Source organism: Agelaius tricolor, unplaced genomic scaffold, assembly GCF_023055355.1.
Source record: "Agelaius tricolor isolate 1412-34295 unplaced genomic scaffold, bAgeTri1.0.p SCAF_5, whole genome shotgun sequence".
NCBI lineage: Eukaryota > Metazoa > Chordata > Aves > Passeriformes > Icteridae > Agelaius > Agelaius tricolor.
In genome coordinates, this window is record NW_027269265.1 from 7746906 (window position 1) to 7773245 (window position 26340).

The following is a 26340-nucleotide window of genomic DNA, read 5'->3' on the forward strand; positions in this document are numbered from 1 at the left end:
GCCCGCAGCGAGACCTGGCGAGTTACAGAAACGATGCTTCAGCACTTAAACACGAAGCCAGCTGTTCCCTCCGTGGCTGGCTGGGGTGTAAAGTGCTCTTGCTGTTGTACACAGTGCTCTGTCAGGATGGGGAAAGCAAGCTGGAGTGGGATGTGAGCCTGGCTGCTTTTGCTGTCGGCTCTCCGGGGTGTTGGGCTGCCCTTGCCCTCTGCCAGAGATAGCGGCAGCGCTCTGCCCTTGTGGGGTTTGCAGAGAAGAGCTGATTCACATGCTGATCAGTTCTCCTCCTTGCTCTCTCCCTTTGTATAAACTGTTACTCTTGGATCCCCCTGCACAGATTTTTTAAAAAATGCAGAAAATACAGGCCAGAAGGCACCAAAAAAAATGAAGGCTGGGGGAAGGGAAAGGGGAGAAAAGATGCCAAGAACAGCATAAAAGGCAAAGGAGGAAAATACAGCAGGGAATTTGTGATCGGCTGGAAAAGCACAATAAGCAGGGGAAATCTGTCTTTATAGTTTTCATTTTAAAAAGTTTAAAGTCCATAACTGTTCAGGCAGGAGGAGGTGGATATGTGAATGTAGGCTGAGGTGTGAGTGTCTGGCACTTTTGGCACTAGTGCCATGGTCAGTCCTGGCACTGCTGGGTGCAGAAATCACAGGCTGGAGAAGACTTGTGTCTGTGCATGGAAGCTCTTACAGTTTCCAGGGTTTGGCCCTGAAAAATGTCATTTGTGGTAGTTAGGTAGTCTGTTTCCTGGTGAGTATTGGTCAGTTTGACTATTGGTAATTGGTTCCATCAGCACAAGATAACTCTTTTGATACTGTTCAGAACAGCCGTTCTCTGAGCACTCAGTCATGGCAGCAGGGTTGTGAGATCAGAAGAGAACAACAGGTTGAAACAAGTAGGTTGCATAAACCGTGCTCTTTTTCATTGTTTTCCAAAGGTGTTGGGGGAACATGAACGTTATTCCAGAAGAAGAACATCTGCTGCTGGTTTTGAGGACAGTGTCAAGAGGTTCTTCTGTTCAAAAGCCTAATTTTCAGCTGTATTTATTTTTTGGGAGGTTGAAAGGGTTTTTTTTCTTAAGGGCTTTTTATGTTGCTACGTAGTTCAATGAACATGAGCTTACCTTTTCAAAGAAAATTCTTCAGAATCAGAAGGGTTTTGTTTATTGCTGGACTGGTTTTGTACTACCTGCTTTGAAGAAATATATATTGCAGGGAGGATTTCTGGAAAGAATGGAGAGATTAACTGTTTCTCTGAAGCATTAAGTTTAGGTTAACAAGTTTCCATGTCTGTTAGACGAGTGGTATAACCTCTAACTGGATATAAAATACGTGGTTTGGTTCATCCTCCATGGACTATGAGGTGAAACAATAGCATTTGTTTCAGTATGGATATGCTCTCAGGAAAGCAGCAGGGTTGGTGGTTAGGTGCTTTTTTTTTTCAAAATTGAAATTTAATTTATAAAAAATATGTTCACTATGTAATGAAAGTTCTGTGAGAGTGATTGACTGCAGGAAAAAGCTTTTTCATAATTTATTCCCATATATCATTAAGCGCAGAAATCTGAAATTCCGTTCCTGTGACGGGGTAATGGTTCTGAGACCACCATAGGAAGGTGGCTGATGGGGGAAGGCTGTTGGGTGTCACTCAGCTGTGCAGGACAGACAGAGCACATCTGCAGCTCGAGTCTCAGTGTGGGGAAATGGAAGCAGGCACTTAATAAGGATGGGTTTCTAGTTCTGTGCTGCATTAAGGCCCAGTGTTGTAGGAAAATCTCCTGCCTACAGCAGATGAGCCCGATGCAGTGCCCTGGCCCTGGCTGTTACACTGCTTTGCTTTGTGAGAAAGTCCTATTTTGAGTAGACAGGAGTGAGGAAATAGCTGATGAGCTTGTACATCCCAGCTTTTATACAGGCTGACCTTGCACAGCTGCAATAGCAGAGTAGGTGGAATTTCTTTTGTTTTTAATTTTAATGATGCCTTTTTAAAATTGTGCCTTTTCCCTCTTTGCCCTTCATTTGCACCGTTTTGGGGCTTTGCCTCTGCACTTCTCACAGTGCCAGGGTGAGGAGCTGGCCCGTGGGCACCTTGCAGAGGCAGGGCTGTGTGCCCTGGCAGTGCTGGGCAGCCGGGTGCCAGCCGAGAGCGCTTCCCACCATCCCTCGGCAGGAGTGAATGTTTCTGGGAAGATGGGGCCTCACTCTGGGTGGTGTGATGTGTTTGCTTTCTCTGAGGAACTAGCAGGCTGGAAACTTGGCTTTGGCTGGAGAGGACCCCTTAACCTTGCCTTGGCAGAAGGAAATAATAAAGTGACAGACTTCATTTATCTTTATGCTGTGTGCGTGGCCTCGTGTGCTCTGTACACCACCAGACCTAAATCCTGGCACTGAGATTTGGCACTGTGAAGGAGTAGGCTGTAATTTTCAAGGTGGCTCCAGGTACAATAAAGTAAAAAACATTTTCTCCTAAATACAAGCATACACATCGTGTTTTGTGACCTTATTTCGTTAGCAAGTGCAATTAATTTTGTTCTGTCCTTACGTTTTGTTTTTGTGGAATACTTCTGTGACAGCACATGATTGCACTGCCGAAGGTGAGCTGGGGGAGCTGGAGCCCTTGGCAGCTGCAGGGTGCCTGCTGTGGGATGGGAGCGTGGCAGGGCCGGCTGGGATTGCACAAAGAGGCTCCTTACCTGGAGCAATGGGGTTGGCAACAGCTTAAACCAGCCAGGATTACCTCCCAGCCTGCTCTGGAGGGAGGCTCCTGCCCTGTGTTAGTGAAACTCACAGTGTTCTCTGCTCTTATGGCCCTGCAGACTCTGCTCATGGCTTGATGTGTGGTGTGTTCGTTTGCACACCCATCGATCCTTGTACTTCATCCTGTGCTGCTGCTGCTGCTGCTGCTGCTGCTGCAGCATTTTCACATCCATTTCTCTTCCCTGCCTGGTCCCTGCAGCGCCATCGCCACGGCACTTTGTCTGCCCGGCGCTGCTCCCCTCCCAGGTACCCACCCTCAATGCCTGCTCCCTTCACTCCCCCTGGTAAATCAGTTATCTCCCCCTCCAGATGGGTTTGTGTCCCCTCTGATCAGCCAGTCAAATTATATCCTGGCATGCTTGTGCAGTGCCTCTTTTGACTCCAAGCCATTGCCTTCCCTTCGCACTCACTGCAGCTCCCCAAAGTGGCACCGGCGTCGCTCATCAATTTGAGATGTTAAAGCATTTCTGCCCATTGGGTCTCTCTGATGGTCTGTGGGAGCTTTTTGTGGCTCCCATTGGATTTAATCCCTCCCTGGAGAGCAGCAATCATTCCCAGTGTTTCTGCTGCCCCGGGCTCAGGTTGTTTGGTTTGTTGCATAAGGATTTTTGTCACTGAAAATGCATCTCCCAACTCCTTTTAGATTTTGTTGTGCTCTAGCCCCAAAGTATTTCTTGAATACTGGAGGTGCTTAGTGTCTGGTTTTGTGCCAAATAGGTGGAAAGGTTCTTTGTTTAAAGTCCTTGCTGTGAAACGTTGTGGTGAAGGATGAATTTGCTCCATAGGACCAGAGGACCTAGTGCCTTTCTATTATATCTGCTCTAGAGGATTTCCTGGGAAGTGTTCAGCCTCCATTTCTGTCTGTAAGGAAATCCTCTTATCTGGGCAGAGCAATAAATAGTGCTACCTCCTGTAATAGAAACAGAAAAACATATTCTTCACGTGGCTGTTTTTAAAAATGTGGGGTTTAAAATATATCGGGTGGAATGATTCTTCTGTAATAAATCCCCATAATAGTGCACTATGTATACATTTAACTGGCTGCACAGAGGCAGGGAGAGGGGCAGAGTGTATGTTAAAAGATGATTTAGTGGGTATTTAGTAATGACAAGAACAGTAAATAATCCTACAGGTTTACAGACCTAATCCCCAGTGTCTGATTGTAGCCCTCGTGTCTACTGGAATTGGTTGGAAAGATGTTAGAAGGCTGGAAAGGGAGGGCTTTGGGGGGAGTTTATTTTTAATTTTTGGGGAGCTCGCTGGATGATTGATGGTTTTAGGTGGTATGAATGTACTGATTCAGTACCTTGATGGAAAGCTCTTGAAGTGCCTGTGCTCCTCCACTTGCTACAGAGCTGTTGGGTGAGGATGGAGTAGGCTGGTCCTTGCTCTAAGCTCTTCCTGGTGATCCTTTCATTTAACAACTGGATTTGGAGGGAAGGGGTGTTGTTGTTCTTAATGCCCAACTTATTTTTTGCCTGTGCCCTGCAGTAAAGTGGTTGTTTTTCTTAACAGAAGAAATCCATGATGTCTCAGAGCTGTGCCACGTGATGCTTCTGCTTTTAAATAAGCTCTTAAGAGGCTGGACCAGATGTTGGCCACATCTGTGTTTTTATTTCGTCGAACATTTCATTTCGACCCTTTTATTAAAAGAGAAAATGATAATTTAGAAATCACTTTGAAAAGTTTACCAGCTAGGAAGATCTTTCTGGTTTATAAAAAAGCAATGGGTTTGCTTTCCATGCTCTGCAGTGAGCTGTGTAGCATCAAGCAGACAGATATTTGTGGCTGGTAGGGTCTACTCCTGTTGGAAACGATTGCCATGGAAATTTTCATGCCGAAATGGATGTGTTTTATTTCAAATTGGCATTCTGTAATGAAACGTGCATTTTTTTTTTCTCAGTGAAAGCATTAAAGTAGGGATTTGAAGGCACCTTGGCTTCTGAAAAACCCATTTAATGAATGCCTATCGCCATGGCAGGAAAAAGGAAGATTTGCAGGCAGAGGGATATCCTGCAATTACTCCCTCTGCTGCTGTTACGGGGGTCTAAGAAATGCTTATTATGTGTAACTTGCTTCTGGATTCTTCTCTGCAATTTAACAGTTGGAGAATGAGTTTTCTGTCCCTGTTGCTAATTGATCCAATGAGAAAAACTGGCACCTAATTCAGTAACAAGTTATATTTAAAATGACAAGTGAAATTGTTCATGGTGCCTGAAATTGCATCGTTTTCAGTCTGGCATGTTAGGGCTGTGTAAGAAAACAGGCACCTACTGTACTGTGACATATTAAATTTTAAACCTCTGATCCAAAAATATAGCAGGGTATAGGAGGAGCAAGGTGTATAATGATGAAAAGCAGTGGCAGCTTGATTTCAGTGGGATACTTCAGTGGGATACTACTCTTTTATTGTTTTTAAGATGCTTTGGCAGTTTTTACTACAATAAATATTGGGATCAATTTATGTAAAGTTGAACAGTGAGTATGTTCATCACCACTTCCAAGTTTTGGTTTTGTAATTTGTGATTTTCAGAACTTACTGGTGATTTTCAAGATTGGCTCCATTTTTCTCTGTCGATAACTCCAAGCCTTTATAGATAGCGGCCAATTTAGTTTATCTGGTACAATGAATAGTGAAGAAAAATAAATCCTTTATTTGTGCAGGTAAACCAAATTGAAAATTTGGGGTTTTTTTGGGAGGAAAAAAGGGGTAGATAATGTAATGAAGGGGGAGGGCATCCCTCCTTCTGTCCTACAAATTGGTGGTTAAAGTGCTACCCAGAATATGGGAGACCCAGTTGAAGTCCCATTTTTGTATGAACTCCTTCAAACCTAGGAGCCAGGTTATCCTGGTCTGGACTCCCCTTGCACTCTGCTGTTGAGCTGTTTTATTTTGTGTGATGGAGCATTTCTTTCACCCAAGTAGACCAGCTCCTGGGAATGTTTCTCAGACAGTGGACTACACTATTTGCTCCTTTCCTTCGTGAAAATTCAGCCACTCCAGCTCACTGGAAGTTTCTGTCTCTGTTCCAGCAGGAGAGATGTGCAGTCCTATCTTGAAGAATACCCTGCCCTCCCTTGGGTGACTCCTCTCCACGCTTTGAATGATTATGCTTTGCTAAAAAAAATGTCAGTCAGTTGCATTAAAAAGGCAGCAAACCACCAGGATGTGTTTTGTCCCCTCGTTTTTCCTCCCCATCCTAAAGCCAGGGAGTGCTTGGCCATGTCCTGGGGTGCATCCCTGCCTGGCTGGGAGCAGGGTGCCTGCATGAGGAGCTGCTGGCACTGGTGCAGAAAGTTCTGCTCTTACTGCACTGTGCAGAGATCACAGCAGAAGAAAAGCATATGTACTGATCAATTATGTAGTTATTATAAAATCTTCTGCACTTCTAAAGTATTTTGGGGAAAAAGGGTTGTGAAGTAAATCTGGTGCCTGGGACTAATGTGGTAGATTTATAAATGTGACGACAGTGAGAAATGTTCTTTAAAGCTTTTTTGGTCAAATTAGCACCACATTATCTGAGCTGGTAAACTTGATATTGCTTTTATGAGACAATATCAGGAAAAAAATCAAACCATAGTGTTATAGAGGGCTGGAGCACCTCTGCTTGAGGAAGGGCTGAAAAAACTGAAATTGCTGAGCTCAGTAGGAGAAGAGAAGGCTTCAGGATGACCCATCTCCAGCCTTTCAGTACCTTAAAGAGCTACAAAAGAACTGGAGAGAGACCTTTTACAAGGGCATGGAGTGACTGAACAATGGGGAACGGCTTCAAACTGATAGAAGGTTTAAACTGGATATTAAAAAGAAGAAATTGTTTATCCTCATTGTTTGTGAGGATGGTGAGACACTGGAATATGCTGCCTGGAGAAACTGTGGATGCCCCATTCCTGGAAATGTTCAAAGCCAGGTTGGATGGGGCTTTGAGCAACCTGGTCTGGTGAAAGGTGCCCCTGCCATGCCTGGGAGTTGGAACGGGATGATCTTTAAGGTCCCTTCCACCTCAGACCATTCTGTGGTTCTGTGCTGTTCCTTGTGATGGGACATTTTTGGGGGATTAAAGCCCCTTTTGCTTGTGGCTTGGGGTGGAAAGTATAAAACTTTCTGTTGGTTGTTTAAGGTGGATTTTGAAAAGACATTTGTGAGTGCTCAGTGGCTGATCCCAGGGGATGTCTGTTGATTTGAGCAGCCATACCCTTTGTACCACCTCAGGAAGCTCAGAGTTCATTCCTAACCAGGTGTTTTGGTTGGATACCCAGCCCTGTTATTTCACATACTAAAGGCTACTGGTTTAAACCCCTGACTTTTGCCAAGCAGATCATTGTTTTATCTTCTGGGTATGCTTTTAATTCCAAGCTTTGCTTGACTTTATCATTTGGTTGCCATGATCTGGATCCTGGCATCACCCTCTGCTGGTCCAGCACTGTGCAGGAGCACCAGGCTGGGGAATCAATCCAGCAAAGGTCTTGGTTTGTGGGGAGGCACATCCCCAGTATTGGGGAGTGGGAGCTGTGAACAAGCCAAGCTGTTTTGCACCACTTTGGTTTTAATTTGTTATTGTTGATTGTTGAAACTTAATTTGTTTATATTTTTTGCAAGTGAACTGGTGAGGTCATCTGTTGTTTGATCTTTATTAGATGTAATGGAGATGACCAAGAAGATTGCTTCATTCCCCAGCATAAGTCTTTGTTAAATAATTTGTTTTCTTCTTTACCTGGACTACCCTAATAGTGTATTGCTATAGTTCTTTAATGTGATGTGGAAAATCAGGTTTTGCAGCTGTACACTGTTCCAGTCCCAAATTAAGCCTCAGTTCTGTGCTGTTATGCTTTTTAATGGATGGAATATTTGAAAATTTGTTTTCAGAAATCTTAATAACTACCAAACTAGCAAAATTGCAGTGAAATTGTAATTATAGAAAGTCAAGAAGAAAGCCGTGGTGTAACTGTCAGCAGTGGTCTGTGCTGCTTCCCTGAAAATAGAAAACATTTCCTAAGTCATAATTTACAGATAAATTACTGACCTATATGCTCTAACAGAGAAATTTTTGTTATGATGAAAGAAAAGTGGTCATCTTTTTGAAATGGTTTCCCCAGCTTCCTGCTGAACATTTGTGGCTGTAAATTAAAGTGGGTGAAAAAAAGGTGACTGGAAGTCTCTGGCAGATTTTTAGTACTGATGAAGACTGTGCTGGTTCCTGAATTTTAAATTAATCCAATGTGGTGAATTTCTGTGCATGAAGTTCTGCAGTGAAAATACTCAGCAACACATTAAACCTCCCAGATGAAGGCAGAAGGATGCAAATCTCTGAAGGACAGTCCTGAAGTGTTACATTACTGCAGAACTTAAGTTGCAATAGGTGTTGGACAAACATATGGGCTGATTAAAATGTGTTCTTTTCTCCAGGTGAGAACACAGGGGATGGAGAATTAGATCTGAGTGGAATCGATGACAATGAAATAGATCGGGTAAGGTGCCCTGCTGTCCCTGGTGTCTCTTATCCTGGTTGTCTGGATAACTGGGAAAGACAAAATGGTCCTTAAGCTGGTTTATCCTCTCTGCAACTGCCTCTTCTCTCTGATCTATAGAGAGGTTTGAGCAATTTCAGTGATGTGAAATCTAATGTTCATGCAAACCTGTGAATTTGGTGTTCCTTGCCCAAGTTACATATATATATATTTATGAGGCTGCTGCTGCTGCTTGCTTTTAACATGCTGAAATAATTATGTTTTAGAATGTCTTTTTTTCCAAAGGAGAACTTTAAAAAGTTTGGTGGAGCTCTACATTCATTATTTAATTAAGATAGATTCAACATAGGAGGCTGCCATGGAAACCAAACTGTAAAACCAGTATGTGCAGCTCTTATGTACTTCCAAAGATTTCTGTGATGTTTCCTGGATTTATTTTTATTTGTGTGGCAGCAAAAAATACCATTTAACATACAGGCTGAGTGGGACAGACAGAGATGGCTGTGGAAAAGGGCTTGTTGGAGGCCCCACAGCTGGTCAGCACATGGACACGCCACAGTCCAGCTCTCTGAGCCTGATGCCCTCTCCAGCTGCCATGCTGGTTTACAGAGTCATCTGAACAGATAATGCCAGTGCTAAAAACTCACTTTGGGGTACAAAATCACTGAGACTGATGAGGTTGCACAGGAATTACTGATCTCCAAAATGTAGCTGTGAGGTGGGATTTGCTAGGCTGGGCATTAAGGTCTCACGGTCTGAGCAGACATTGAATGGAGGGAGCACAAAGGCTGAGGTTTTTCACTACAGCCAGTCCATAATTAAAACAATCACAGGGGAAGAACACATTTTCTGCTCTTCCTAGGCTCTGTGATGAGGTCATAACTCTGTTTTTATGACTTCATGTTCATTTCTGTGGCAATAGACTGTAATATTGTAAGTCCAAGATTATGAAATCTCTGAAAGCCTAAGAGGCATGAATAACTGAGCTAAGGAAAAGTGTATTTTACTGTTATGGCCCACTTTTAATAGAAGCAGATGAAAGAGTGAAAATACTGGTCTGATAAACCAGGACTAGCACAGCCATTTGCTCTCCTGTTTAGCCCTTGGAGGAAGGACTGCATTAGTTTCATTTGACTGGAATTATTTTTCTTATGAAATCCTAAATGTACATCTTACTTTGGAGAAAATCTTGAATGCTCAGACCCAAAAGATGGAGAAACCTCAGATTGCTTTTCTTGCACTTAAACATAATTTTGCAAGTCTCAGGTGCACTGCTTAAAACTGAAGTGTCTTGTTCATGATGGATTACCTCATTTGTCTTCTCCATTCTGCTGTTCTTCACTCCCAAACAGCATCACCTGTAGAGAACTTCAGTTTCATTGCTAATTGTGCTAAATACTGGGTTAATTTTTACATTTAGGTCATCTACAATTAAGTAATTGCTACCTATCTGTCTATTTATTTCTGTGATTCATCTGAATAGTCCTAGATGTATTTTACAGCTCCATTCCCACTAAAGATGTTACCGAGACTAGGTGGAGTTAACTGCAAAACGTCTGCATGTGGTTACTGAACCCAGCTGTCTGAAATCTACAGGACTGAAGCTCCAGCAGTCTGAGCTGGTTCCCTTCACACAGATGTGGCCTTTGAATTAATAATCTCAGTGTAAAGCTTCACAGAAGCCTACCCAGAGGACACATGTTTTTGTTTTGGTCGCACAGGGCAATGGTTCCCATCCTGTTTTGAATTACAGACCACCATCAACACACAGAATTACTTGCAGACAACCACGTTGTCATGATAACCTCTTGTATCATCTGAAAAAGATCATAAAACCAGGATCATTTTTGTTTAATTAACAGACCATGTATAATGAGTCCTGGGTGGTTTTTGGTCACATCATCATAATTTGGAAACCAAGCGCTGTTTTTTGAAAACAGGTTGTTGCTGCTTGTGCCAGCTTCAGATGTTACTAGAAATACTCTCTGATTGTCTTATATCACTCATGTTTTCTTTTAATGTATTTTTAAAAATGGTCATGGAGTGACTTTGCCAGTGTTTCTTCAGTTCAGTTTTTTCTGTGATTTTCAGTTTGATTTCTGAAAGTACATAAATTTGTTTTCTCTTTTAGTATATACTTAATGAAGCTGAAGCTCAGATAAAAGCAGAGCTATGGATGAAAGAAAATGCAGATTATTTGAAGGAACAAAAAGGTAAATATGTAGGACTGAAATTTGCCTTTTGGCTGGTGTTGCTGAAATATGCAGTCTTGTGTAATTTTCATGCTGGTTACCCTTTTGTCATCTTTCAGAAAAGGAAGCAAGAATAGCAAAAGAGAAAGAACTTGGGATTTATAAGGAACACAAGGTATTAAATTATGTGTTAATTGTGTCTGTTTGAAAATGTCTTGGATATATCTGCTGATCAGCTCCATGTAGATGTGTGGGCATAGTGGTACAGGTCACCACTAAAGGAGCAAAAGCTACAGTACATCTAGCTGTTACTGAATTGCAAGGCTGTATTTTTTTAGGTGATGAGTAAAACACTTTCTTGCCCAAACTTTTATTTTAAATCGCTATTATGAGAAAATTCTGAGCATGTCAAAGTCAGAGCTAGCTCTTTGCATTTATGATTGCTGTTCTAATTGCTTGCTTATTAAAATACAGGTTTTAAGACGTCTGATTTTTTTTTTTAACGTGTGCATGGGGAATTTGTTTGTACTTGCCATAACTTCAGTGGCTTTCTTTGCTCTTACAATAATGATTTCTTTATGAAGAACTGAACAGATCCTTGTTACAGTCACTTGAAGGGGTATTTTGTTCTACCTTTCATAAAGAATGCAACGGTTATGTTAACAAATGGCATGTCCTGTCTCCATGTTTAGCAGTTTAAAGCAGCCTAATTGGCCGTATATTCACGATTTACAGCATTAGTATTTTGTGTAATTGAGCAAGTGACAACTCCAATCTTCCACATGCAGCTAAACCCATGTTAGTTTTTAGCGTGTATATCCTCTATCTTTTTTTCTGACTAATGTGAAAGGCAGAGTTTCCTGCTTCCCCTAGGTATTTCAACAATAAAAACAAAACCAGACAATGAAACACTGTTTTAGACTTCAGAGTTTCTCATTCATCCTGCGTTTATGCAGACGTGGCAGTCTACCAGCAATTTTCAAAATTGTATAACTCCTTGGCACTGCCAAGTAGCCCAAACACCCACTTTTTTGTTCGGACAACACAGGAGTTTTTCTCTAACCTTTTATTGTTTCTGACAGCTCGAGTAGAACTTGATTAATATGGTGCTTTCCAATTTCAAGGTAGCACTTGACCCATGTAGGTAAACAGAGGGGCTATTATCCATTAAAAAATAAATCTCCTGCAGAGCTTGGTGTTAAAACCTTCCTTTGAATAGGAAAATGCCAAATGAGAAACAGTGCTTCTGGGTTGTTTTCCTTTTCCTACCTACCCAGGCATGGGACACGGCTGGAAGGGTTCTGTGCTGTCATTCCTGCTTGCCTGGCTCTGCACAGCATCAGCCGGGCTCGCGGCCTGTGCCTGGGAGAGGCAGGTGACAGAGCTCCCGTGCCTGCAGCCTCCTGCTCCCTGTGCCATGGCATCCCAGCCTTGGGAAGCTGCTGCTGCTCCTGCTCTGGGCCCTTGGCAGCGAGGAGGAGGAGTTGGGCAGAGCCTGTCCCACGCTGCCTTCAGATTTGGTCCGAAACACGGCCGCGGTTCCGTGGTGCTGTCAGTGCTCTGGGGAGTTGTGAGCCAGCTCCACTCTCACTTTAAAGGCAGTGTTAGCAGGGGAGGTTCTTTATTTCCATGATGAGTGATGCTGTGAGGTCTCTATTCCTGTAACAGGAGCTCACTCTCCCCTTTTTTTTTTCATACGTGAAAAATGGCCCATCCTTCTTCTCTCTTTTTATTAAGTAAAGAATTTCTAATAAACTCTCTGGGCATTTGGCAAAAAAGCAAACATTCATCTCTTGGAGAAAAGAGACCCTTTGATCTCATTGAGTGGCAGGAGAGGGAGCACTGGCTTAGCCTGGGCACATCACCTGCACCCCCCATCACATCAGCAGCACCTGAGCCAGGACTGCTGCACTCCAGCTTGCCCCTCTGCTACATGGAAACTTTGTTTGTACCTACATCACTAATTTTATATTTTAATTAAGCCAAAGAAATCTGCAAAGAAGCGGGAGCCAATTCAAGCCAGCACAGCAGGAGAGGCAATTGAAAAGATGTTAGAACAGAAGAAAATCTCAAGTAAAATTAATTATAATGTGCTAAGGGACCTGAACAGCAAAGGAAGTAACACACCAAAGAAAGAGGATGACAGCACTGATGACAGCACCAACACCAAGAAGCTGTCAAGAAGAAAATCTATTGCCAGTAGGAATATAGCCAACCCTGTAAACAGTGTGGGAAAAAGGTACTGCAATTGTTCATTTATATCTCTGTCTGTGAGACTGTCTATGTATCTTTCTGAGCCAGACAATGTAGGGACTGAAATATTTGTTTGAGGCTAAAATAATGTTGAGGCTCTGTTTTTATTTATTTTGCCTGCACTGTCATGGCGACACCTTATTTATAGTTCACATTTCAGAGGTTTGCTTTGGTGTGGGTTAATCATCCCAAAGCCAAAAAACCCACAACATCAATGGAAATTCATAAATGTGAATATATCAGTCAGGGGCACCTTTTCTTGATAAAATCCTGACATTTGCTGTCCTTCCTTTAAGTTGTCTGTGTGAGCTGACATGACACTAAATGTTCGAAAGCTTTTCCTTTTTGCTTGATTTGAAAACTGTAGTTCCCATCTGTTTTGACAGCTAGCTGCTTTGATTAGCTTTTATTTTAGTTTTATTCCAAACTTTTGTTGTTAATTGATGACACAAATACAAAGCTTTACAGTAAATATGCTTGTTGGTTTTCTGGTCTGCATTTGAAAATGTTTTATAGTGTGATGAAAGCTCCTGCTTTAATGAGAGAAATGCTGAACTTGCTGGGCAGATTTGTAGTGTGCAGTAAAATATATAAGGAGATTGATGTGCCCAATCTGCAATATTCTACTGTTTTATCTGTCTGGGGTTTATGAAGTCACGTTGGATCATCATTTGAATAATTTTGACATATAGTAATTTCTTACTTAGATGTTATTTATTTATTACTGCCAGAATTATAGGCCAAATGCCACAAGGATATCTCAGTATTTAATTTTTAAATATAAAATGTTGTCTCTGCACAGTTGTTCAGATTTAGGCATGTGTTGAAACTGGATAAGGGACCTGGGAGGGCAGGAGAGCAGCCACCTACAAGGTGTGAGAAAACATCTGTGAAAGAACAGGATATGTGGGGTACCTGAAAACGTGATGCTGGGGAGGATACTAAGTGCAAATCTCTCAGAAGCTGAGGAAAATAAGGATGGCAAAACCTAACCCCTTATTTTGACTTCATTTGACAGTGAGGCCAGAGGCACAGGCTTCAGTTTGAGCTGAGAAGCCAAATGCCAAAGTCACTGGCCCCACTGTCACCAGATACAGGTTTTTACAGTGTATCAGACATCTTTTCTTCTTTATTCTGTATTTTTTAGCTTCATTCTCATTCAGCTTCTCATTCTCAGTATCAAAAGCTTTGCTTTCCAGCTTTTGACTCACTGGGGATTTTAGGCTCCCCTATAAGTTGCACGTAAATTTTACACTGGTAAAGGACAGGGAAGATGCATTGAGGATTAACTTAAGAGCATTTAGCTTGTGCTTTATTTGCAGTTAACAGGTATTAATGAGTCATATTTCTGGTATTTCAAGTAAAGTAGGACCAATTCAGTTGTCTGAAATGCATTGCTGGGTGGGAAGGAGGGGCTGGGCAGGACCCTGGTTGCATTTTAGAGCTCAGCAATGTCACCCAAGCTGAAGCTCCATCCCAGCATTGTCACCGCTGAGATTTGCAGAAATGTTGAGCCCTTGGAACTCCTGTTGAATTCAGCATGTAAAACTCTTAACAGGTGTTAAACCCTTTGGAAAATCATGCCATAAATATTTAATTTAACAGTGGTGCAACTTAAAAAGGTTTCTAAATAAATACAAATCAGTATTTTGCAAAAGCAGCTAATAAAACGTATTTATTTTTCCTCTTGAGAGCTTAAAGTACATCCTTAAGATGCATAACAGAGTTTCCTGATGATGATTAGCAGATCTCAGATACAATGAATTTTGCAGCAGAACACTTCAGAGGAGGTTGAGGATACATGCAGATAAGTGAGCTAAGAAGATTTTGCACTCCTGAAGTAGGCAGTGCTCTTGCTTAAATATTATCAAGGACTTGACAAACATTAGTTGGGCTTTTTTTTCCCCCTTATAATTAAAGATTTATGACATACTTTTGATTTTTTTAAATGCCATGCCTTTTAAATGGCATGCATAAATTTCTGTGTTCTGCATTGTTCTTATATGCCTTGCATTCATTGCCTTTGTTCAGCACTGTTCCTTTGAGAGGTGAATGGCTAAATACTTTCCCAAGGATACAAAAATCATGATAATTTATATGCAATTAATAATAATAAAACTCCTGAACATTGCTCATTAGAAAATGAATGAAGCAGATAATCTGTCTTTTTCCAGGAGGCATTTGCAGAAATAGGATCATATGGTTTGGGTTGGAAGGGACCTTAAAAATCATCTCTTGTTTTGGTTTGTAGTGATTTACAGGCCTGCATATTTATCTTTATGTATTTTAAATATTTAGTAAGCTGCATCTGACTGCAATATTACTGTGGATAACCAGGCTTTGATCCAGTCCTTTAGTTCATTGGAGTTGTGGTCAGATTTTAAAGAGCTGTTTCTTTAGTCCTGATCCCAATTAAAAGATGCCAGTACAGGCAGTACCAAGTTACAGGATGGGAAATGAATCCTCATTCTTGGTGATTAAAGCAGTGCTCCTGTAATGGTATAAAAATGGAAATTTTTTTATATTTATAGATAAATATCTTTCTTGCTTTCCTTTTAAGTCATTTTACTTACCACACCAGATTTGGACAGATGATGTAGCCAAGTTTGTCATGTGTTTTAGAAATCATCTTCATATACAGTCTGAAGCACTCTGAAAATAGGAAGTTGATATTAATTTCCATCTTTCTAATTGCTTTTTGCTCTAAAATAGTCTGTGCTGTTATTTCCACACAGGGACTTTAGATTATCCCCAAAGAATGGGTACCCCAACCAGACAGGGTGCAATGTCTGTGTGTTTTGTGGTTTTTTCTTGTCTTTAATATCACATGAAGTAGCAGTTACTGTGATAATCAGTTAAAATACAGAAAAGCTTTTGTTTCCTGATGTGATAATGATAGGCAAATTTTACAGTCTTGTAAAAAGTTGTTGATTTGGAAGAAATTTATAAAGAGCTGAAATGCTAAGCAGGTCCCAGGAATATGCTTGAAGTGGATAGTCTTCAGTTGGTGGCCCTTTTATTAGAGCTTTGTTGATGCTATAATCACTTAATGGTTACTTGGATTTCAAAGGCAATATAGTTTTATCCTAGTTTTGAAATCTCAGAAATGTTTGGTAAATTCTGCAATTTTGGTAGGAAGGTAGTTCAAAGAATTCTTCCAAAGATCATGCAGGTTTCCCTTTGTTAGGTGGGCAGATATTATATACATCTGTATTTTCAGAAGGAAGCTGATGTTTTGAACAGGTTTCTTTACTGTGAACTTTTCAAGCTTTAGAAGAAGCCTGACTTTCCTCAGACACATCTCCCAGAATTGGACTGAGGGTTTACTTAATTCATCTGTAAAGATGGTAGAAGACTAGTAATGACAATGTAAGTAATTTTAGGGAACTTTATATTGTGTAAATGTATTTTATTCTGTTTCTTATTGCATTTTTGTTCCAGTGAGTATCATGACTGGTGCTTCATATGCAAAATCCTTTTGATTCCCAGTGTGTGGAAGATGTGGCACAGTGGATGTTACCATAATAGATGTTGCAGCTCTAATTTCAATTACCAGTTGCACAATTTATCTTCACTAATGTTTTCTGTGCATATGAAACATAAGAATAATACATTGAACTCCAAGAAAAGAACAATTGCAGCTTCAAGCTCCTTAAAATCTGAACTCTAGTTAGAGCTGTGCTGTGCACTGGAGCACTTCTAGTTCAATAAAGAGGGTTTTAGGACTGGAAGTATTTGGCTAGAAGCTTAATAATTTATTTTATATTTACTTGAGCTGAATTTTACAACAGTACGTGTAAAGTGAAATGTGTTGTACCAAGAAAATGTGGAAACAAGAAAGCTTTCAAGTCACTACTTTTAAAAAATGTTATGCCTATTTCTTGCTATGTGCTTGAAATTGGTAATGATATCAGAAAAGACAGGATCCATTATCAGGGGAGTAAATGTGTCAGGTTAATCTCCTGAAGAATTTGCCTTGGAAGAAATGAAGCAGGACTGTGAAGCACAGTGGAATCCGTGGTAATGAAACAAGGTTGTTCTGAATGAAACCATATGAATATATAATAGCAAACCAAATCATGCCTGCTATGAGTATGACAAAAACCCTTGGTAGTGATCTCAGATCTGATTAGATTTGAAAATTCACCTCCAGATTGTCTCCTCAGTCTCACTGGTATTTGCTGACTGTCCATATTGCCAGTACAGCTTGGTGCATGGCTCCACCTGTGCTTTAGAGCCATGGGATTTGGGTATTGGGAATTGTGCCCTCTCAGTACCAGGGGCTTGTTCTGCTGCTCAAGTTCCTGCTCTAGTTAAATTTTTAGCTCCAGCTAAATTTTTGTTAGGTTTTCAATGGGTGTCACAACTCCAGAAAAATCTTCTTTATTAGAGAGAATGTATGAGATGCTTTTCTGCAGCCTTGCATGCGACATCTTGTTTACCCTGATAAATTGCTTGGTGCTTTCTTGGTCTCTAATTGGAATCATATTTCCCTGGAGAGTAAAATATGGGCAGAAGCCTAATTTTGATGCTTTGGAGGAGCCTGCAAGGAGCCACACTGCCAGGGAGCCTGGGGAAACAATGAGAGGCCCTCAGCTGCCTCCCCCAGCTTCCACCCTTGTTTTTAGTTGTCCCTTTTTGGTGTCCAGGATGGGGTTTTTGCTCTGTAAGGTTGAGTCCTACAAACTCAGCTGCAAGTGTGAATGTTGCCCAGAGGAGCTGTGGATGCCCCATCCCTGGAGGTGTTCTAGGCCAGGCTGGATGGGGCTCTGAACAACCTGGTCTGGTGAAAGCTGTCCAGCCTTGGGCTGGACTGGATGACCCTTGAAAGTCCTTTCCAAGGCAAAATACTCTGTGATTCCATGATTCTATGAATGCTTATTCTCCATTGGCCATGTCTTGTCACTGATTTTATAAAACCAAAGGAAATGGGTTTTTCCATGTACAATGTTTTTAGTTCTGCATTAAGAGACTGATATTTGTGGAGGGGAGGAGCATCAGCTCATGTTTCCCAGATGACTGAGGCCAATCCAAAACAGCACGAAACAAAGCTCAGCTTGAATAATCAAAGGGATTCCTAAGCATCTTAAAACCTTTGTATTAGTTAAACCAGGTGATTACAAAAGTTAGAGCTCAAGAAGGGAGTTGTTGGTTCAGAACCCTCTTTGTTAAGAAAAATGACATTGCAGTAATAATTTAAAAGTTTGGGAATGGGTATTTTAAAAGTTCCTTCTCTGCAAGTGGTGCAGTGGAGTCTGGTGGGTGTCTGCAACCAGTCCTTGCAGGTTGGCAATTGGTGATGAAGCAGAGCTCCTGAAGAGAGACAGATCCTATGTTTGATAGAAATGAAACATTTGAGAGTCTTTTCTATGCTGGCTTTGGTGGGCATTCTCTCTACAAATGGGCCCTTTCAGATGAGATCTTAATATGCTCTAATTTTCTACCATATATTTTTATTTTTCAGAATTGCCTTTAGTTCTTTGTCTAATTTAATTTGATATCCTGTTTTTCTCCCTCTGCTTTGAATTCTGATACAGGGTTTGGAATTCATGTGTATTTACTCAAAGTGAGATATTAAATTTTATTTCTTTTCTTGTGCTACTTTAGACCTTCTTTTTATATGTGACTAAAGGGGTAACAGTGATTTCCCACTTGGAATAAAATTCCTTACAGAAGATACTGTGATTCCTTGCTGAGATGGTAGTTAGGAGTTTATTCTATAGCTTAGTTGTTATTTGATATTATTCAGTGTTCTGTATGGAAGCAGTCTCATGCTGGCTGCAGGATTCTGGCTAGACTGGGATTCCTGGGCACACATGGTGGGAGTGTGAGGAGTCAGCTTTTGGTTTGAATATTGTGTACATGGGGAATAAATTCTCTTAACCACTTGGACATAACTGTTTTCTTATGTGATCTAAGCTTTGAGAGTTTCTTTGGAGTGTATTTTCATGTGTGTTTCTGCTTTGCTGTGGTATATAATCATTTAAATCAAAGGTTAATCAAAATGATTACTCGTTTTGAACAGGAAAACGGTGACATTTGATAAGTACCTCCACTTTAAATAAATCCTACCAGTATTTTCCAATCTTGTAACTTTTAGAGGGGCAAGCTTATACCAATTATGTTTAGTATTTTATTTACAAAAAGCTAAGACAAGGAAAAAAAAATGAGTTCAAGGCTTCCAAGGTTCTGCCTTTTAAGTCATGCATCTCCTTATTGAAGTCAGCTCTTCGGGGGAGAGCCTCCTGAGTGACCTTGAAAGGAGCTGACACTGGAGTTTGCTTGTTCACAGTTGATTTGAGGAGTGGATCTGCTCGAGCCTGTAGTGTTGTAACCTGGCTAATGCTGCAGGTTACTGCTGTTGCTGTGAGCTAAGCAGCCTTTTGTAATAAGGAGATAAAGCAGAGGCAGGAATGGGAGAGAAACAGATCTGACCCAACATGTTTTAAAGGAGAGCGTGTGGTTTCAGTGTCTGAACGCTGAAATGTGGTGACCAGCAGTCTTTCCTCCTCCAATAAGTGAGGACACAGGAGGAAAAAGGCATCATCTGCATGTGACACCACTCTCTGAGAGGATGCAGAGTTGGGCAAATGCCACTGAGAGACTGGGAGGCAGGAGCCAGCTTGGGGTCCAGGCAGTGATGCAGCAGGTTGTTACTTTACCCTGAAATTCACAGCTCTTGGCACTGAGCCAGGACAGAAAGATGGGGAAAGAATATTTTTTTTTCTTTAAAAAATTCCCAAAACAAAACCAAAAAATGCCTCAACAAAGCAACCCCCTCCCCAACTCTCCCCAAACCTGTCCTTAGAGAAGCTGTCAGGTGTTTGTCAGGAATTGATGTTTTTTCTTATTATTCAGACTATTTTGAGGATCAATTCCCTTATCCCCCCAATACAATAGCATTTTTATTTTACATCTGTCAGGCTCAGTACCTCTCAAAATGCAGCTGCAATAAACTCTGAAACATGTATGGATAGTGCATCACTGGGAAGGGAGCTCCCTCCCAGCCATTGCCTGGCATGGCTTGTGTCCCCAGCCTGCTGCAGGAGCTGCTGCTGACAGTCATTCCCTGCTCATTCCAGCATCTCTGAACTTTTTGTCATGTTTCTTAGGGTGAGGTTAGCAAAAAACTCATTCCTTCATCCCTCAGTTCTTTCCTTCCTTCTGTAGGAGGTGAATCATTTCCCCTTTCTTGCCTGTTCTGCCAGTGAGTCAAGAGAAATCAACTTTTAAAATATTTTCTAGCCTGTTATATCAGTAAAATGAGTATTCTTGTTTAAAAATTCCAGTTTGGGGTTCATTAGTTTCTGAATACTGGAATGAAATGCCAGAATTTCAGTATGGCAATTAACCCACCCATATCCTCACTCTGTAAAGTACAGTTGGAGAAAAAATAGCTTGGTGATAGGGGAAATAATGTAAAGAAGCCTCCTTGATGTGACCTGTACCAATTTATTTAAGTTCAGTGATGCTGCAAATCATCCATCCCTAGTTGTACATCATTCATTAAGAGCTTTCAAATTTTATAGTACAGACTTCTAATGCTGTCAGAATGTGGTTTAGTGTAAGGATAAGGATAAGGGAGCATTGTCTGCTGGGACTGCAGAGGAGTGTTCCTGAGCTGTCATTTACTGGGAGTTATGAGAACCTTTGAGAAATATACATATATAAACCCTTCAAGATTGGTTGAGGACACATCTTGACTTGTGTGAGTGCTTCAGGAATAACAGGAATCTGCCAAATCCAGTGCTCTGTTCCATTTATCCCAGATTATTAGAATGCCTTCAATTTAGAACTAAAAAGGCATTGATCCAGCTCGACCTTGTGGCCCAGACCCAGGTCAAGTCTCCTTATTTTTACAGCAGCCTTTTTGTTTGCTTAATATAAATTGGATATTTCTTTTCTGCCTCCCACTCAAGAAAGTCATCCCTGTGTTGAATTCCAGGGAAGGGTGGCTGGGCAGCGCAAAGATGCAGAGGAGTTTTTGGTGACTGTCTGAAATAATTTCTTCTTGCATTTTAAAACCAAATAGGAGCAATTTGAGCCCAGAAGATAATTTTGTGTGACAGTTGGATTGTGAGTGCCTTGTTTATCTATGTTCTCATTTTCAGGTTGGTTATAAGAAAAGACTCTGCAAGCTTTTTTCTTCCAAATTACACTCAGTGGGTCTAATGGAAGACAATATAAATATGTATGTGCAGTCTCTTGAACTTTATAGCGTGTTAGCAAAAATAGTTTTATGGTTATATGTGGTGCAGGGATGAGGAGAGTGGGAAGAAACAAAAAATTGGAAGTGTTATGTGTCTTGTTATCAAACCCTGGAGGTGCATGTCCTGTGGCTGAGAGGGCTTCAGCACTGTGAAATGCTTGTTCTCAGTCTGTAGATTTTTCTGATTTATTTTTTCTTTCTTTTTTTCATGGGTGGAAAATGATTTGTTTCTGAATTGATTTTTCTTTGACCCCTTTTCTAGCAGGGTCTGCTTGTTGATCTTTACAGTGTGTGTCTGCTCATTTTTCCGGTCTAAACCACGGGAAGTGAATGTCTGATGTGTTTTAGATGTGTCAGTGAAGTTGAGTCTTCAGTGAGTATTTGTAAAATGTTGAAGGGAAAGGAGCCAACCAAACAAAATATTAACTTTCCCTCATAGCAATATGGAATACATTATTTTACCAAGGCCAATACCCAAGCCAGGGGAGCAGTCACACGAAGCTTCTTGTTCCTTGCTGTGTGCAGGCATTTCCAGATGGGATGGCTGGCACCATTCTGTGCTTAGGAGTGCAGTTCTTTCCCCATGGCAGGGTAAAGGCTTGGAAAGTTGCAGCAGTTTGTTACAAAACTTGAAGAACTATTTGCTCACGTGATATTTAACAGCATCCACATAATTATTTTTAAATCAGCCAGTGTGCTGTAACTCAGTCATGTATGTAAGTGCTGTTCCATTGCCCAGTGATGCTGCTGGGGCACTCGCTGAGTTCTATTTTACCTTGGTGCAGTTGTTGCTAAATATAGGTTGAAACATTCTGAGATAACTTTACATGTGGTCTTGGAAGATACATGCAGCAAATTTAACTTTTTCTTCTGTTGTTGGATTTCCAATTTATTGTGAGTCAGAAATCTCTGCCCAGCATTTTCCCTTTCCTTCAGTGCTGCAAGACCATGGATTGAAAAACTCATTGCTGTGTTTGGGATGTTCAGAACTGAGGACACTTCCTGACCTGCTCTGGAGCAGCTCCTCTCCTCTTCTCTCATACAGGCCCCTTCCTTGTCACCTACAAAGTATGATGGAGGGAAACCACCAACTTCTTATAGATCTTTTGCTCTCCCCCAGAGTTTTGCCCATGAACAGAACACTTTTGCTGCCACAGAGATCAGATGAGAAGACACAGAGTAGAGTACAGCATGTGTGGACCTCAGGACCTGCTGTCCATGTGCAGTGCAGAACCTCTGGCCCTGAGCACTCTTCCCAGGCATTGCTTGGCTCAACAGCTGTCAAAACCCAGGCAATTTAAAGGATACAGCAAGGCTGTAACAGCCCACAGTATGGCATGGTGTGATAGATTTTAAATCTTTATTTATACTCAGAGTTGAGTGTAACCTTCCTGCTGAATTGGAGCACTGAAAGATGTTGGACATTGAGAGCCCTCTCAGACCACATGCAGAATAGAAGTATTCAGATATGTATTAAGTAGTCTGTCACCTCTTTATTCTGAAATGGTTTTAGATGTGGTATTTATGTGAAAGAAATACATGCTGTTACAGCATAGTGTTCTTTTAAGAAGTTATCAACATATTTAATCTGAGTGGTTTGAGATATTTAATCTGAAGTATGAAGGACACACATACAGATTTGGAAGTGGAATGAAGTGGCTGGCATATTTATTTTGTGAGGTTATCTTTGCCTGTCTAGAGGGGTAACACAGTAGTTTTAGGAGAAAAATGGCTTTGCACACTTCTGTATGGATTTTATCATGGAGCAGTAAAGAAACAAAATAATTGGGAATCCTGACTAAAGCTGTTGCTGAAGTTGAGCGAGATAATCATCAGATTAAACCTGTAGTTGAATCAATCAGTCATCTGATGAATTAATAACAGAGATGAAAGTCAACAATGAATCAAATTATTAGATGAAGAGAAGCAAGACAGAAATCAGGGTAGTTTAAAACATTGCAGCAGGTTATTATGGGGCAGTGTCACTTGCTGCCCTGTTCTGGGAGGCACAAGTGGGACTATCCACTCTGGGCTTAGTAAGTCAATGGAAGGGTTAATTCTGTGCCTGTGAAGGTGCTATTTAACTGGAGGTGGTTTAGAAGCTTGTTCTTTTTCCTGCCAGATAAACTGTGTGCAAGCAATATTGGCTTAAAATTTGATATGCAAATACAGCACGTCTTAGACATGTTTGCACTTTATTCATACCTATTGAAATATTACAGAGAAATATGGTGGGAACAGAGCAGCAGAACAGTGAGCTCCTTTGTGTGGATTGTTTGTGGAACAAGATGTCTGGGAGAGCAGCTTGGGTTGCTCATATCACTGATGGTGCCTCCTGTGGGCTTTGTCTGGGTGTTCTCATGTCAGGCTGTGCCTTCTGAGCTTTCTCCTCCACCTCTGGACAGTGTCCAGGAGATTTGGATCATCAATGGCTCTCAGTGATGTGGCAGTGCAGAAAAATTGCTGTTTGCCAACATGTTCATTTGTTGCCCCACCTCTAAAGCCATCTAAAGGCACTGGTGAGTTAAGAGCTTGCTTTGCCTACAACCAACCTGGTCTAGTCCAAATGTGATTTGGAGCCCTGGGAAGTCTGGAATATAAAATATTATTGGGCCTTACTATCAGATTACATGTAATTTATTTTTCAAGTCAGAGCATAAATACTCCGACAGTACAAGAGAGAAGCTTGCTGAGAAAGCTTTAGTCTCATCATGGGAAAACTCCAGAGTATATATACCTTAAATTTCCATAAATCCCTGTAGGAATAGAGATACTTTCTATCCATTCTTATTTTCATTTTCCTGTTATTTCTTGAAACATTCTTGTTCCTTTTCAAGAGCAAAGCATTGGGGTAATGAAATCATTTGGTTTAACTGGATTTCATGCATTGATCTTGTATGGCTCAGATAGACCTTGTCATAGATTTCATGAAAATAAACCTAATGCTGTACCAATTTAGGTTTGCTGTAGCAAACCTAAAAGCATGAAATGACAATAGTTACTTGTGTTCTATTAAAAAAAAAAAAAAAAAAGAGGGTGGGGAAGCCGTGAAGGGCAGAAAGACAAAGAAAAAGGACTAATTAAGGATTTAAAGCCACTGAGGTTTGGACATTTTTGCAACCAGCGAACTGAGTCGAATGTAAAGTGTGGTGTGTGTAAGCTGTAAGGAATCATAAATTCTGTATAATGCAAAATAACTACATAGCAAATGACTGAGTAGCTCGAGAGATCTTGGATGGAAGGGAAAGGTTTCTGTAAAAATAACCTCATCTCGCTGACCTTTGCCGACCCTGGCTGCCTCTCTCTTAATCTAACCTGAAGAGATTAGAGCAACTCCAAACATCAAAAGGAGCCGTAGCCACCATTGTGTCCCGGAGCCCCATTGTGTTCAGGAGGGATTTCTCGGGAAGCAGCAGCCTGGCCCTGCTCCGGAGCCTTCCCCTGCTGGCACCAACAATGCAGCCCTGGCTGCAGGTCAGCCTGGCCATCCTTGGAAAAACAACCCACCGCTCCTGACATGATGGATGGGAAACCCGACTCCGGGATTCATTTGCCCCAACTTGTTTGGAAGATTTGCTGGGTTTATTGAGCCAACATTTTTCAGGTGCTTCCTGTGTTTTATCCAGGAGTGGATAAAGAACTTCTGTGTTCAGCGGCAGAAAAGACGAATATAATTGCATCACATTGAAAGTTTGCCTTTCAACATGGTAATCCCCAGAGTCTGGATTTTTACAGAAATTATATTTTTACACATGCAGTTATACACACACACACACACACACACACACACAGAGCTTTTACAGAAAAAAATTTTCAGATACTCATTGGAGGAAAATGCAGGTTTCATGCATTTATTTCTATCTCGTGGGGAGAACTGACAACGTTTCTGAGATCCAGTGATTACTAGGCTGTAGTTTTCTGTTAGCTTTGGGTCACAGTTTAACATTACTCCTTAAAGCTTAAGGAAGTCTTAAATTATGAAGCAGTAGGAAATCCTGAGATCCAAGGCACTGAGTGAGCTTGCAGTATAGTATATATTCATTATTTTGTTACTACTTCAGTAGCTCACAGGTATTAAGCACAGCATTATATTAACTTTTTGGTGAAGTCCAGACACTAGAAAACTCAAGTTTATGGTTCAGCATTTGCTGATAGGATTTGCAACTGAGGGAAGTCCAGACTTCAGATGGCTTTTGCAGAGTGCTTGTAAGAGGCCAACCACAGGAACAGATGCATTTTTGTCTAAATTACTTTCCCTCTCTTTTCAATTTCAGTATCTGCTGATTTCATTTTAAAACCCATTTTAAACCAAATGAAATAGCTAAGGGTTTTTCTAGCACAGTAATCAAGACCTTTAATACCTTACCTCTCTACAGACCACAGTTTTAGGAGCTGATGTTTGTGCTGTGGTTGCCTGTGCTGGGCAGGGTGTTGCCATATGCTGTGGGAGACACAGTGGAGCAGAGGTGACCCATTTCAGGCTCTACTTCCAAGTAATTTTCAAAGTTGATGAAGATTTTCAGGCTTTTATTGGAAGACTTATCTTTTCCTAAAGCACTCTGAACAGCAGAGCTCCTCTTGCCTGTGCACTCTGCTCCACATCACTGCTCCAGAGATATCTGGCCAGCTTCCAGTTTAAATTCACTTAATAGGGTAAATTTGAAATGATTTAAACACTCTCAATTTACCACCATAACCAAAGGGTCGAAGCCAGGAGCTGCAGAAGCACTGATACTCAAGAGAATTTTTGAGGAGGTATTTAGATGTAGCTGCTTTTAAAATGTCATTAAGATGAGATAAGGAATGCTTTAGGTAAGTGATTTGTGATTCCAATCTCCCAAATCTTCTGTTAATGGATCACCTGAAGATTTTCTGTACTTACCTCAGCCTGGAGTTTGTCTCACTGACCTTGGTGGATTTTGGTTCATGCCCTCACACCTGAGCAATGTGTATTTTGGAGTATTTTGGTATGTATATGAGATTTTTTGGTATGTATACAGGCACCACACAAAATGGTGAGGCTCTGTCCCTTACAAGGCAGCCCTTTGACTGAATAGAGGTACTCAGGCATTGTGCATGCTTTTGGGACAAAATGGTGAAACAACCTACTTTGAAACATGTGAATTTTTGCCAGTTTATGCTGCAGCTTTCTCAGGTAATTAAGTTACTGTAAATGCTGTCTATTCAATTGATGTAAATATTTCCTTTCTTATTTTGTGAGACTTTTTAGGATGGGCATCACCCTTGTTTTTAATGATCTTTCTTCAGCTCTTACCAAGTATATCTCAATGTGATTTATTATTTTTCTAACAGGCTCCTAAGCATGGATTTTTTGAGTGCAGTTCTTTCAAAATCTGGAAAAAGAACCTTTCATTTTGCATGAAGAGGAGAAAATAGCTGTGTTTTTCTGTCCCTTAGAACTTCAAAGGCATAAAAAAATTAAATAGAAAAAATAGAG

General features: G+C 41.0%; 1 protein-coding gene across 1 annotated transcript in view; it reads left to right on the plus strand.

Moving 5' to 3' along the window:
- The window catches only part of BRF1 (BRF1 general transcription factor IIIB subunit), a 173764-nt gene that overhangs the window by 117213 nt on the left and 30211 nt on the right, over window positions 1–26340 (plus strand). Inside the window, exons 12-15 of the mRNA XM_071426280.1 lie at window positions 8167–8228; window positions 10360–10441; window positions 10540–10595; window positions 12403–12659. Of these exons, the coding sequence (XP_071282381.1) occupies window positions 8167–8228; window positions 10360–10441; window positions 10540–10595; window positions 12403–12659 (457 nt within the window). The remainder of the gene's footprint in view (window positions 1–8166; window positions 8229–10359; window positions 10442–10539; window positions 10596–12402; window positions 12660–26340) is intronic.